The 14,563-nt window shown below is 43.7% G+C and overlaps 3 protein-coding genes across 3 annotated transcripts in view; 1 reads left to right on the top strand and 2 right to left on the bottom strand.

Moving 5' to 3' along the window:
- LOC147999059 (disks large homolog 5-like) overlaps positions 1–14,563 on the bottom strand; it is an 80,176-nt gene that overhangs the window by 11,934 nt on the left and 53,679 nt on the right. The gene's annotated exons all lie outside the window — the stretch shown is intronic.
- LOC147999061 (uncharacterized) overlaps positions 1–14,563 on the bottom strand; it is a 59,118-nt gene that overhangs the window by 37,671 nt on the left and 6,884 nt on the right. Inside the window, exons 2-3 of the mRNA XM_087595987.1 lie at positions 11,495–11,607; positions 11,067–11,164 (exon numbers count right to left, since the gene is read on the bottom strand). The gene's annotated coding sequence lies outside the window, so the exon portion shown is untranslated. The remainder of the gene's footprint in view (positions 1–11,066; positions 11,165–11,494; positions 11,608–14,563) is intronic.
- LOC147999062 (disks large homolog 5-like) lies at positions 5,309–9,791 on the top strand. The gene is made up of 5 exons (XM_087595370.1): positions 5,309–5,322; positions 6,330–6,515; positions 7,636–7,779; positions 8,411–8,573; positions 9,290–9,791. Exons 1-5 carry the CDS (start codon positions 5,309–5,311, stop codon positions 9,317–9,319), a joined length of 537 nt encoding a protein of 178 aa, XP_087451496.1. The 3' UTR covers positions 9,320–9,791.

The following is a 14,563-nucleotide window of genomic DNA, read 5'->3' as shown; positions in this document are numbered from 1 at the left end:
TGGTCAGATATTAAAGCCAATGATTGCTGCTTTCTCTTCTTTTTCTGGTTATAGGTGAAATTTTGTTTGTGTGCTTATCTTTTTTTAAATTATTGAGAGAAGATTAATTTCTTGGTCTTTCTTGGGTATAGTTTAGTTCACTGTCTTGGAGTTTTCCTCCTATTAGCCTCTGTTGTGCTTTCTTAGAGAAAAGAATTGTTTAAATTTGGTTTTGTCATGAAATATCCTGGTTCCTCCTTTTATGGTGATTGAGGATTATGCTGGATATAGGAGCCTGTGTCTGCATTACATCTGCCCAAGATTTTCTGACTTTTAGAATCTCTGTTGAGAAGTCTGGTGTAATTCAGATATGTCTGAATTTATTTGTTACTAGATATTTATACCTTACCCCTTTTAATGTTCTTTCTTGATCTGTGCATTTAGCGTTTTAATTATTATGTGAATGGAGGAATTTTTCTGGTACAATTAGTTTGATGTTCTGTAGGCTTGTTGTACCTTTATGGTCTTTTCTTTCTTTACCTTATGGAAGTTTGCTGCTATGATTTGTTGAAGGTGTTTACTGGATCTATGAACTAGAAATCTTAATTCTCTTCTATATCTATTATCCTTAGGTTTCAACATTTAATTGTGTCCTGAAATTCATGGATGTTTTGGATTCAATAAACCATACATGTTTATCTGAGATGGGTGTTTTGTGCTTTGTGGGATGACCTCCTTGACCCCAGGCTGCATGAAGAATCTCAGCTGACAATGGGGACATAAATTATGAGTATGTGTAGCAAGACCCAGGCCTCTTCCAGGTTCTTAGATAGTAACTGAGAACCTCAAATACAGTAGTAATGTGATAGTGTGGTGTGAATCTAGTTACTATTCTCTATTTTGATATAGATGACTCTTTTTGTGTCATGGTCAGCTTATAATGACTAGAAGACCTAAGCTTGAGAATAACCAAAGACTACATTGCTTCTCTAACAGCTGAGCTTTTAAAAGCCCTGGTGTGACAGCAACTGTTGGTGGACACTCTGGATTATTCCTTCTGTACTTTAACTCTCTGTGTCACTTCCACCATCAGTAAGTTAGTTCAATTCCATAAATTGGAAATTCCTCACCTGGAAGAAATACTCTTTTTTTTTTAAAGATTTATTTATTTATTTATTATATACAAGTACACCGTGACTGTCTTCAGACACACCAGAAGAGGGCATCATATCTCATTACAGATGGTTGTGAGCCACCATGTGGTGGCTGGGATTTGAACTCAGGACCTCTGGAAGAGCTGTCAGTGCTCTTAACCACTAAGCCATCTCTTTAGCCCAAGAAATACTTTCTGAATATGATCTGAGATTGGCCATGGAAAAAGGGTAGCTTGAACTGTCCCACCTAGGTTCTGGGCCTGCACAGGCCTGCTCTCCAAAAGAAACCTGTGTTCACAGCTGTTGGCTGGCTAAGAAAGATTTCACGAGACGTGATACACAGCCCTCGGACTTCTGCTTCAGTCATCTGCACAATTTTTCCCGGACGATATCCTCATACCTCCAGCAGGCGGGTGATGAAGCTGTCCACTCTCAGCTCCCCTTCAGCCATCTTGTGGGCACCAGACTCTCCTCCCTGCAGCAGGAACAAGGGCTTCTCCATGGTGGCTGCAGCAGCAGTGGCGGTTTGACATTCTCACCTAGGAGACCCTATGCCTTTCTACCCCAGTTCCAACTCACCTCAGGCCCAGGCCTTCCCCCTATCCACTTCCCACAGAGCAGGGAGAGCAGCACCCACTAGAAATAAAAGGGAAGCCCTTGGTCCTGTCAAGACTGAACCCCCAGTGAAGGGGCTTGTTGGGGGGAGGGTGGTAATGGGGGGAGGATGGGGAGGGGACACCAATGGAGAAGGGGAGGGACAGGGGTTAGGGGGATGTTTGCCTGGAAACCCAGAAAGGTAATAACAATTGAAATGTAAATAAGATATACCCAATTTAATAAAGATGGAGAAAAAAATAGAAAGAAAAGGCACACATTTAAAACAGAAGAATATGGACCCTAATTAGAAACCACAGCTCTGTCAATTAACTATACCTTAAGGAAGCTCAGAAAAGCAGGCCAAACAATTAATATTTTCTCGGTTTAAGTAAATAATAATGTCCGTTTCTTGCTATTGTGGAGGGAATTAAATAGATAATATGTAATCATGGAAGTTTTGAAGTACCATCCATTTTTCTTTTCATTAAATCAATCTTACTCATTTCATTGATGAAATATGTATGTTTTCCGTTTCATAGTTATATGTATAATAAAACCAGTATAAAACCTTCAGAATATTCAGTTATTATAGATATTTGTCATTTCTTAAAGAGGGCAACTATGATTGACTACACCCAATTCTATAAAAAACAAAACTCAGGAAACCTGGCCCTTGGCAGCAATGAATGAAGAAATATCTAGGATGGTGGGGCATGAATTCTGCCAAGCAATGACCTCAGATAGGTGGGGTTGTGAGGAAGATGTATGGTTGAATAGCACACTAGATTCACGTTGTATCATCTTGATTTGATCTAAGGACAAAGAAGTGCAGTATCTCTGATGGCTTTCTTCTAACCCCTTGAAAGGTTCACTGGGGTTTGACCTCAGTTCTTCATTCTTCTTGCTGGGGCAGCAACACTCTGGGAAGCTTGAGATTGCCATAGGCACAGTATTAGGCTAGAAATGCTGAGTAGGTGATACTAAGTTGTTCAGATGGTGATACCCATTTCATTTGTTCTTAACGTGGACCTAAGGAAAGACAGATCGAGGTCCTTAGAATACAAAGATCATTTCCAGTTCTTTTCTACCTTTCCTGAATGAAAGACTGGTTGGCAGAGAATGGTAAAAATTCAAGAATTGGTAGATGATGCTTTGAATGGAGGGTGGGTTTCTGTGCTGGTTTTAGACAGGTTCTCAATTACCCCATCTTGTTCTCTACGTTGCTCGTCAGGTTCACTTTGAGCTCAAATAAAGCTGCTTCCACTTTCCAACAGGTAGTCTTACAAAGGGGCCTCCAAGGACTGTGAGGACAGCATTAGCCAATGAGAGCTGAGGTGTGTAACCCACAACTATAGCTTTATCTGAAAGACCCTCAGACAGAGGAGACTCTCTCTCCAGTCCTGAGGACAATAACCACGCCATGAACACACAGGACTCAGTCTTGATGTAAAAACAAGAGGTTTACTTTGGGATACCAATGCACTGGGGCTCGACACGGTCCTCACGCAGGAGGGATGTGAGGAGCCTCAAACAACAGAAATATACAGCATAAAATGTCAGTTAAGATTACACAGTTTCCTTAGCTCAGCTATTTCGTGCCAAGGATAACTAGGCAGATGTTTCTCGTCCTGGAATTCCTGGGATAAGGCCGTAACCACATCAGTGTAGCTATTTCAGTACGAAGGACATCTGACTTGATATATGTTTTCTTATCCTGGGGTTCCCAGGACAAGGACCAAGGATATCTGTCTTGGCAGGTGTTTCTCTTCTGGAATTCCCAGGACAAGGCTATAGCTATGTCAGCCTATAGCACAGCTGCATTCAGTACCAAGGATATCTCACTTCTATAGTGGTCAGTCAGCTTCCCAGAGATGTTTCCTGTCTAATTGCCCTGCAGTAAATATGTTCTGTACCCTCTGTTCTTATGGTCCGGCAGCTTCCTAGAGAGTGGGTGGGAATGTGCTTTCTGTACTTTCTGGTCTATTGTCTAATGTCACGGGGCTAAGCGAGGGCCAGCTTAAAAGATTCTCATTCGTAAGAAATGGCTGTACTGATATCAAACGGGGATCTTTCATATCCACTTTCTTCCAAGTCTACCAGCCATCTCAGATTGTTGCTGTAATATGCCTGACAATCAAGGACATAGAAAAATAACTTGATACACAGCAAGGACATTGTGATCATATCCTGTGTTGTTATGTAGGTTCTAGATGAGGTTGGTTAAAATGACAATATTGCACAAAGCTTTATATAGGACCCATCAAATTAAGGTTCACTATGCACTGTCATAGCTAAAATGGCCTGGTCAGAAGTGACCACTGGATCACTCTTCTGTAACTTCACATGAAAGGCTTGTGCTTTTTGTGTTTTTTTATTTTTCTGTTTTTTCTTATTTATTTATTTATTTATTTATTTATTTATTTATTTATTGTTTTATATGTTGTCAGGAAGATAGTTCAAGTCATGGATCTGCCCCCAAAATCTGAGCTTTACTACCAATACCAATGTTTACAACAGTATTAGTGTATGCATTCAATAAAATACCTTGTTTTTTTTTTTTAAGTAGGATAGATGCGTTTGTGCTTTGTGGGGTGATTCATGAAACAGGAGTGAAGATGCTTGTTTCTTACTCTGTCCACTGAGTTATGTCTCTAGGCTTGTCCAAATCCTTTGGCTGCACCATCCCACACACACACATCTGCTGACTATTTTATTTTTCAGATGAAATCAGACGTTATAGCTTAGAGAGGCCTGTAAGCAATCCTGCTTTGGTAACTTAGGTGCAGAGAGGAGAGCCCCACACTCAGCCTGAGGGTGCATTCACTGGTGGATCCAATATTTCAGTTTCCTCTGCTAACAGATCACCACATTGTTGCCAGCACCATAATGAATGCAATTCTTTCTCCTAAGGAATCCGGTGGCAACTGTTAAATGTTAAGCACAAAGCTTCAGGTTGTACCTATAACACACACCCACATTGCAACCTACCCTACAGGCTATTTCTGGGTGTGATTTCATGCACCTGCACATGATGAGACAGGAGACCTCTTTGGCTACTTATAGGAACTGGTGTGATTTCTCAGTAATCTTTAATGGGTAATATTGCTGACTGAGGAGAATTTGAGGTAGGATGAAACATTTCTGTGCAGGGATCGGGGAGGAAGCACTCATTTAGGTACATAGTAATGACTTAGGTTTTTCCAATCAAGCCTAGAGCCAAATTTGGCTTTGGAAGCATGTGGTGCTCAGTGGCTATGCCACAGGGAAATCTCCTGAAAAGGGCACATCAGCTTTTCCTCAGTACAGGGAGAACATTAGCAGGGAGGCAAAGTCTGTTCTCCGTGACATCAGCCGGCCCTTCGTGGACATTCTATTGTCTCCTAGAGAGACCTTGGAATCCCTGTGATGTCACCAGTATCGTTGTGACAACCAATTCCCTACTTTTTCTCTTAGTGTCCAAAGGATATATCCACAGGCATGTTTGCCCGTCTTCTCAGGCGCTTTGGGAGAGTTGATGTTGATAGAGAAGAGTCTAGAGTGAAGCAAACGAAACCTAAAGGTAATGATGGACACAGGACATGGGGAATGTGGAGTAAGTTCTGGGCAGTGTATGTTGAGCTTCCTCTCAGGGGTGAGTGTGGGGGCCTTCAGCTGGCCTTTATAGCAATGGGCCACAACCACTGGAACATCTCCACAGATATTGAATTCCATGATTATCACAATTCCTGAAAGTCAAGGTTTTCACATTATTAGTTTCTCCATAACCACATGGAGGATATGGCAATGCCTATGCTATTATTGGGTGAACTTCTAGTCTTTACTTTTACAGTGCATTCGGTATGTTAAATTGATATAATAACACCATAAGTAGTCATGGAGGGGATAACTTTTCTGAATTAAACAGGGCATCAATGTACTTCACTTTCATTGCTTCTTTAAATTCAGTGACTATCTGACAGTAGTAAGAGGGAGAGAACTGTGCTCCTGGCATGACCTTATATTCTTAGAACTCCTTTGACTACCTCTGGCTGACGGGGCCAATCTTACCTTCATATATTAGACGTTCTGTGTGGCAGATATTTTTCTACAGTAGCCAAACTATATGGAGCAGGTAGAGAAAGAGCCTGTAACCTATTGGCACTTCTGGGGCATTTGTCATTTCAGTGGGGGGAATTAATAAATCTGTTGACCATGTCCTCCCCCTACATGACTTTTTAATGCAAAGTTATTGGACTAGAGTAACAGTGTAGGATGTCTGAGTATCCCTGATCAATCAATTCCTTGTGGATGCTGAATTGATGATCTGACTTCTGAAACCAGAGGGGTGAGGGTCCTGAAACGAGGTTGTAGCCTGCGTACCTGATAATAATCCTGGAGAAGGCATCTCTCTGGTACTTGTAAGCCTGTGTGGGCGGGCATAGGGAACACCTGGCTGCTTACATCTCTTGGTCTCTATATAGTAGTGGGGGAACTGTGATCCACTTAGGATGCCTCTTACACATAGACCAAACTCCTTGCAGTGACACTGGCTTCCAAGCATGTTCTCCTGTTTGGACCTCACTGTGGTCTGTGTATGCTCTATGCATTTGCCCCATGCAGGTTCACTTGTGGTCTTCTACCTACAGCGGCCTGCAGACAGACGTCATCCCCTGAAAATGTCCTAAACAAGGTACAGGCCAACGAGGAAGAGGAGAGGCTGAATAGAGAACTGGAGCTAACTACCAAGGAGAGAAATGAGCTGACAGATCGCCTCCTTTATGTGACAGGTGGATCCATGAGCAAGAGGTATGCATTGCTCCAAACAAACGACCTTGTTCTAAACCTCATCTCCCATAGAGAGGAGATTCAGAACCTGACCCTTACTGAGGAGTGAGATTGAAAATGGACTCTCTGATTCTGCCTGTTGAAAATCTGAACTTGCAATCTGAGTGAAGAACTCAGGGATAAAGTCACTGGAGCATGAGTTCCCAGTGTACAATTGGAAAGCCCTTGACAGGTGGTAGTTTTGCAAGGTTCTAGGTGCTGTGAGTTTGTGGAGAGTGTTTGTACTTGCTAGGAAGGTGACTGAACACTATCATCTCCTGGCAGCAGCCTTAGGTGACAGGTCCCACAGTGTTCATATCAATGCTTAAGTAGAAGGCCTGAGGCTCTGGCCTGCTCCTTCTTGTCTCTGTGTCTTACACTCTGAGACAGTAATGGTGCATGCATTTCTACTGATTCTCATTGTGCTCTTTCCATATTTGTCTCTCTTTCCCATTCTCTGAGTCTGTTTACTTTTCTTTTCTTCTTTTTTTTTTTTTTTTTGGTTCTTTTTTTCGGAGCTGGAGACCTTACTTTTCTTTTCTTGTGGGGGTGCCCCAGTTTGTGTGTCTGTGTGTGCAGAACAGCACAGTTCTTTGCCTGTGTAGTCACATTTGTCTATACATTTGTATGCCTTGGGCAGATTATAAGTTTGTGGCAATATCTGGTCTCATCTCCAGAATTATGTGTACTGTCTGCCTCTAGAATATTAGTTATTCGGCTTGTAGCATTCCATTTGTCAAAACAGGAAAAATGAAATCAGAGGTTTCTGGATGTGTGTGTGTGTGTGTGTGTGTCTGTGTGTGTTTGTGTGTGTGTGTGTGTGTGGTTGGGTAAGCTCTGTGGCCTAGGCTCTTGACAGCATAACAGGTTTGAATGCAGATCCAGCCCTCCTGATTGAAAAATGTGAGCCAGGGAACCCTTTATCTGGGTGCTTAGTTTTTGTTGTCCTGGGCACACAATTCCAAGTTTCTGAAGCTGAAGAAGATCCAAATATGTAGAATTCAGAAAGTGTCCTTCCAGGGTTGGGGTAGTACAGGACACAGCCTGAGTTCCTATAATCCTAAACCTCGATGTTCATTGGGTTCTATCTTCCTGGGGCCAGCCCCTACTTCAGGCCAAATCCATTTTATGAAAACTTGAAGATAAAGGAGAAAGAGGTCATGTCATTACTCCACAACTTAGACACAAAGAACATTGAACATCGTGAGAAATTTCAGGAGCTCAAGAAGGAGATTAACTTCTATCGGTAAGTACTTGTCAGAAGGGCCCATCACTTGTGGAATATCCATTCCCGCCTCTCTTTGTTCTGGACTGGAGAGCCTGTAGCTCTGGGTCCATCTCTTCTGCTGTTTAAATATCACTGTGCCGTGGGTCTTTTGGACTCAGTTTCAGTTCCATAAGAGACTGTCAGTTATCACCACAGTGTCTATGCATCTTTAGAAGGCTCTGGATAGAACTACACTGATTCAGGCATCAGAGTGTTATTAGGCCAACGTGCGGCTCTGGGGTCATACCAGGTTTAACAAAGCTCAATGTGTGGACCACATGGTTTGCATGACCTCCCTTGGTTCTACTGTCCTCTTGTGGTTATTTGCCGCCTACTAATTGATGTTGCCCCGATGCATTGGGCTCTCATGGGTAGTTGTAGATCCCTTGTTCTTTTGGAGAGACATGGACTCTTATTGGTGCTTGGGTCACAGAAACAATTTATTCTTCCCTGGATTGGCCATTTGCTGTTTGTGCAGCAGCCTTACATGTATGGAGATGTACTCTATGAAGTCTTTATGGGTATCTGGGTCCTGGTGGACTTTGTGGGATTTGGCAGTTGGAATGGGAGGAAGAGGTTTCGGATCTTACTATGCAGAGTGTGTTTCCAGCAACCTGCACAGCCGGCTCCTGATGGACCAGGCATGTATGAAGAAGAAGTTGGTCACATTGAAGCAGGAGAGCAAGGAGTTACAGCGATATTTGTTTGAGTTGAACCCGAATGCTGAAGACGAACAGGAGAAGACCAGCAACCTCCAGACCCAGCAAAATGTGGTAGGAACAAGCAGCTGAGTCAGATTAACAATGTCTGATACCATTTGCCTATTGGATACATCTTTGCTTCCCCTATCACCTTTCTAATCTCCCCACACCCAGTCAGTCACCCACCTCATGTGATAGAGTTATTCATTGCTCTGTCTATGCACAAGTATTCTGGGATGTTAACCACTTTTCAGAAACTGAATTATGGGCAAGTACACTTCTCTGCCCTTTTTGTAACTGCAGTCCAGAAATGGTGACAGAGGAATAACATATCACATGACTGCATCTCCCTATTACAGATTGGATGCTATGAATAGTTTTGAACGAGTTCTTGGTCGTGTGACAAAGGTCATACAGGGGTCATGTGATGGTTGGAAGCACCTTGTAGGGATAAGAACCAAGTGCAAATGGCAAATGAGTCCTGGTCATTGGCTTTGATCTCAGTATCATGTGGCCTTCTACTTTCTTCCTGCAACCCAGTTAGGTCTCTTCTCCTTTCCCCGTTCTTGGTTATCACTGGTAGAAGTTTGAGGAGCAGCTTGTTCTCCCACAGTACTGTGAGGGTTGTTGGTGACTTTCCCCAGGCTGCAGAGATATCAGCAATGATTTCAGTGAAAAGATCAGTGCTGTCTGTCCAATGCAGCTGAAGGGACAAAAGGCAGCAACTTGACACCTGGTATGCGTGTCCCCACCAAATCAGTGTCTTAATAGCTGCCTTCTCCTCCCAGGTCTCAGGAACTGCAGGAGACATGGAATAGGACAGATCCCAAGAAGACAGCCCCCTGATGAGTGAGTTTCTCTGTCAGGAGTTCCCTGCTGACGACAATCCTCAACAGTCAAAGACTTTTTTGGGGAGAATATTCTTCTTCTCAGTTAATTTCCTCATTGTATAGAGACCCTAAATTTATGTATCCGAATGCCAGCCTGTCTCATTGAGGTCTTTCTCCTCTCTCATACCGACAACACCATTTGAGAGACAAATGAGGGGACTGCCTTGACATCTCCCTAGAGGAGAAACAGCACTACAACTGTGTTTCTAAATGTTCATTAAGAAAATGCTGTTAAGAAATATTTTTGGTTATGATTTTCATTGAAGTTTTCTTTTTGTTATATCATAGTTATATATTCTTGTTACTGTTTTTCATTTTTTATACCATTTTAGTTGTTCATTTTATGCCTGTTTTTTGTAAATTGTATTCCTTATGAATAAAAATTGATTTGTAACTCTTGACTCTTAAGACCATCTTATTCAAGGGTCCTTTCCCCTCCTGTAGACTTAGAACTGACAGCTGGATATGGATCTTTGCATGGTCCAGGCAGCATGAGTAAATAGGGAATTTAAAGCCACCAAGCTGTACATGGGGTGATAGTGTCTTTTGTGTGGATAATGTGACTTTTTTTATGGACACACACTTTATGATGTAATCACTGACATACTGTATCCATGCTGTCATGTGTTCTGCTCATCCTAATCTATATCAGTCTACAACACCCATTCCTTATTGACTGTTTGCCCAGATATTGAGTAACACACACTCATGCCTGTAGAGCTGCAGAAAAAATGACAACTTTCACAAAGGAATATAGAATAATCCTAATCGAGAACCATGTGCCTCGGTTTTTCTTACAATACTGCATTAGTATTAAACCACAAAGATAATAACCATCAACGTCATTTTGGGAAATAGGTTTTTATAGGTGCTGTTTCATTTGATCATTCATATGCTGTGTTTTTTATTGTTGCTGATTATATTTATTCTTATCATGTAACTCAATGGATCTTTTTTTTTCAAATGTATGTCTGGGCCACTCCTCAGTGCATTTCCCTCATGATCCAAAAGAGGGAATAGCATTCCCCATTGTAGATGATTGTTAGGGTCCATGTGGTTCTTCTGAGAGAGCAGCAGATGCTCTAACCTGTGAGCCATCACCACAGCTCCTGTAGGTAGCTTTTGTCCTTCCAGGGAATGTGCTATACTAGATGGACGCCATCTTCTCCCATTAAGGAGAGAGATCTCAGGAGATTTGTATGTACAGGTGGTTGAGGGGTGCCTGCTCAATGTGGTAGCCTGCTAGGCATCCACACCGGGCTCTGGTGCCTCCACTGCTCATTGTGCATTCAGCATCATCCTCCAGCATCACTCAGTTTCAATTCCAAACAGATCTTTCACTTACTATCGATGATCATATAGATTATGCACATCTGATAAAATGCAGAAGAGACTAGCCTCCTTCTACAGGCCAACTTGGCATAATGAATTCTTTTGATAGAAAGCAAGATAATTATCTTAATCTATGCAGTTTAGGGAGGTCCTCAAGAGCATCCATAGTGAATGCAGACTGCAGCTGTGACCACATGTTTCTTTTGCAGAGCAGGTCTGTGCAAGCCCAGAACTTAGGTGGGATAGTTCATGTTTCACCTTTTACATGGAAATCTGTGATCGTATTGAGAAAGTATATTTTCCACGTGACTCATTTACAATTTATGGAATTAAACTGACTTACTGAGAGTGGAGGTGACTCAGAGAGATAAAGTGCAGAAGACTTATCCAGTATGTCTGCAAACAGATGCTGTCTCATTAGTGCTTTTCAATGCTCAGCAGCTGGAGACGCAAGGGAGAGGCATTGGTGACTCTCAAGCTTAGGTCCTCTAGTCATTATAAGCTGAGCATGACACAAAAAGTCATAGTTATCACACTAGAATCTAGTAACTAGATTTAACCAACCTACCACAGTAATGCTGTGTTTGGTGGTATTTTTTGCCCTCTTAGGACCTGGAAGAGGCTTGGGGTTTTCTAATCCTACTCATAATTTATTAATCTTCCCAACACTATGGGCTTTGTTCTGTTAATGCTAACAGCGGCATCCAATACCTAGGATATTTTCTACTGACATGTGTGACGTGAGACAAAACAGTCCCTGTCATCCCTCACCTGAATAAACTTCCTTAGAGGACAGTGTAGTTGGAGGGTCCTTCTTTCCTCTCCAAGATCGAGAAACATTTCCAGTCTTCAGACAAGTGTGTCAGCCATTGTCCAGTGACTGTCTTGAGATGTCCACATTGTCAGCTGAGTGAGGGCAGGGCTGGGCAGGGCAGGGCAGGGCAGGGCAGGGCAGGGTAGGGCAGGGCATTGGGGCAGGGCAGGGCATTGGGGCGGGGCAGGGCGGCGCAGGGCAGGGCAGGGCAGGGGACTGGGGCAGAGTCCATGAGATGTCAGTGGGCAACAGGCCAGCTGGGGCTAGTGTGGGTACAGGGCTTCTAGTGTGGGTGTGAGAGGAGGAAATTAGGAATGGTCAGATTCTGATGCAGCATATAGGCGGGAAGCAGCTTAGACCATCTCAGTGCCATATAGGGACATTGTAGACACTGATGGGCAGTGTGGGGATGGTAGGGTCCCATATACTGCTCTCTGCAGGTGTCAGGAGAGCATACAGTGGCTCTGTCAGACTTATGACAATCAGGCAGGCACTGGGTGCAAGTGAGAATCATGGGACAAGCCCTGTCTGCAGCCTGGATTTGGGACATTCCCAGGTGCCCCATGGACTGCAAATAAAAAGGCAAAGGACACAGGGAAGCCAGCAATTCCCATGCACATGACATAAATACTTGTAGATCTTTCTAGAATTTCCATAGACTATCTGTCACTAGTCCTCATTATAGAAGGCACCAACACTCTGCCCTCTACTTCAACTTGGTGAGACAGCTATTCTAACTCCAGCAGGAAGGCCTCAGGGAAGACAGTAAGAACTCGCAGGTGACTCCTTTTACTATTGAAACAGGGTCTTCCTATGGAGCCCAGAGTGGCCGTAGGGTCCTAATGCTCCTGCCTCACAGTGACTAGAATTCCAATCCACCCTCAAGAGCAGTTGATTCATCACTAGATCAGACTAAGGACATGTGAGGCCCCAGGGTGCTAGGATTACCAGGGTCCTAGTAAGTTTCTCCAGCCTAAATTACAACCTGAGTCAGTGCTGCTATTTGGGACACCGCCTGATGCCCAGTGACATCACACCTTGGAACTCTTTGTCAAACATAAGCTGTTATGGGAATGAAGTACCCACACAATAAAAACTGGTCTGGAGGGGTTGGGGAGGTTGGGGATTTAGCTCAGTGGTAGAGCACTTGCCTAGGAAGCGCAAGGCCCTGGGTTTGGTCCCCAGCTCCGAAAAAAAAAAAAAAGAACCAAAAAAAAAAAAAAAAAACTGGTCTGGATACTCCTAGGTCAAGAATCCCCTGTTGGAAATGCTTTGGACCGCAAAATTTTAAATTCTAGATCCTTCTGGCTTTTAGAAGATTTATAAATACAAAAAAAGAAAGATGGGCATAGTAATTTAAGCCAGTGATCCCGGTCATTGGAAACTGAGTCAGGGTGATGGAAGACTGTAAGTTCCAGGGCAACCTGTGTTTCAAGAAAAAAAAAAAAAGGCATGGTGAAGATTCCACTCAAGTAGAAAACAAAAGGGTTTCACCTGGGCCCTGCCATCCACTGGTCAGCACTCTCATTACCACAGCCACAGGCAGACACAGGGGAACATTTCCCACTGTCTCTCTTTGGGATGCATTCCACCCCATGATTCTATGTGAGGAATCCCCCAAAGGTTGCATCATGTGAGGGACCTAGAAAGTTCCAGGATTGGGAGAATTTAGGAGTTTATAATTAGGGATGATCTACAGCTGTGGCAAAGCCTTTTCCCAGCACATGGCAGCCCTAGGTTTGTCCCCAACAGTAAAAATAAAATCCCCCAAAATAATTCAAACAAAATGTCCTGAAGCCTGCGCCCTGACCAGTCTCCTCAAAAGTGCGCAGGAACCTGGGTCCACATTTAGGACCCAGCACGACCTCTGTGACCCGTGAGAAGGGATCTAATATGGGAATTAGTACAGTATGACTTATCCTTGTGGATACCTTTGGTGACAATAACCACCTACCCCTGAAAACCCATCTACCTGGGGGGGCTCAGCACTCATGTCACCCAAAAAGCCCAGATCCTAGGGCCAGCATGGGCAAGTGGTGAAGAAAGTTTGTCTCTCGTGAACATCAGTTGCTGCTCCTGACCTGACTCTATCCTCAGGAGACAATGTCACCCCAGAAAGTGTGGGTGTCAACGGCTCTTCCCAGGCCAAGCCTGGGATATGCTTAAGTTCCACAATGCACAGCAGTGCTCACTCTAGAGCTAAATGTTCTACAGCTGAAAGGGGTGGGTGCTCTGCTGGCCACGCCCCTCCCCTGCAGTATTTACTGCACTCAGAGTGGTGCTTCAGATGTGAGGGACTTCTTGAGGCTACTCCCATGGAGAATGGCAGATTCATCAGAACGGGGCACAGGGTGAGTTCAGAGCACAGCTGGGAGGAATTTAGGGATGCCAAGCCATGACTAAGACCAGATCCTGGGCTGACAGGCAGTTGAGCTGGAGAACTGGCATCCAAAGAGTGACTGCCTGAATTCCTCTTAGACCAAAAGCCCTGAATCTGAGCTACTTTGGTGCGTGCTCCTAAGTGGGGTCCCAGACACAGCTCAGAATTGGGGCTGTGCATAGACTTTGGTGCTGGCAGCAGGTGGCTTAGCCATAAAGTGCCGAGCTTTCCCATCTGTACCCACTCAAACTCCTCTGTTTCATTTTAGGTGTGTTTGGTATAGTTTTGAGACAGGGTATCTTGTAGCAGCCCAACTCGCTTTGAGCAACAATGTAACATAAAAATAACCTTGAATTCAGGATCCTCCGACCCCTCTGTCCCAAGTCCTGGAATTAAGACCTCCAGCTGTGACCATTTTACTGCAGCATAGGATCCATCTGTATTAGAGTGAGCTTTGGAAATACTGGAGCTCCGACTGTTCCTTAGAATTCAGGTTTCCTTAATTCTTAGCAGGAGTTTTGTGATGATGCTGATGAGAGAGTCAGGAGTTACACTGGGAGAGGTAACAGTCCTGGCAGCCCTGAGTGCGCAGTGAAAGTCAAGACAGAAGCCTGCTGATTAGCACCTGAGTGAAAGTGGGAGGATT

Source organism: Rattus norvegicus, chromosome 19, assembly GCF_021556685.1.
Source record: "Rattus norvegicus strain SHRSP/BbbUtx chromosome 19, alternate assembly SHRSP_T2T, whole genome shotgun sequence".
In the NCBI taxonomy this organism is placed as follows: domain Eukaryota; kingdom Metazoa; phylum Chordata; class Mammalia; order Rodentia; family Muridae; genus Rattus; species Rattus norvegicus.
The sequence above is the reverse complement of the archived record's forward strand: the minus strand, read 5'-3'. Positions and strand labels throughout refer to the sequence as shown.

Coding starts and splice junctions, on each gene's coding strand:
- LOC147999062 (XM_087595370.1), top strand. Junction 6,516..7,635: donor GGTGGATCCATGAGCAAGAG/GTATGCATTGCT, acceptor TCCTGGGGCCAG/CCCCTACTTCAGGCCAAATC. Junction 8,574..9,289: donor TCCAGACCCAGCAAAATGTG/GTAGGAACAAGC, acceptor TTCTCCTCCCAG/GTCTCAGGAACTGCAGGAGA.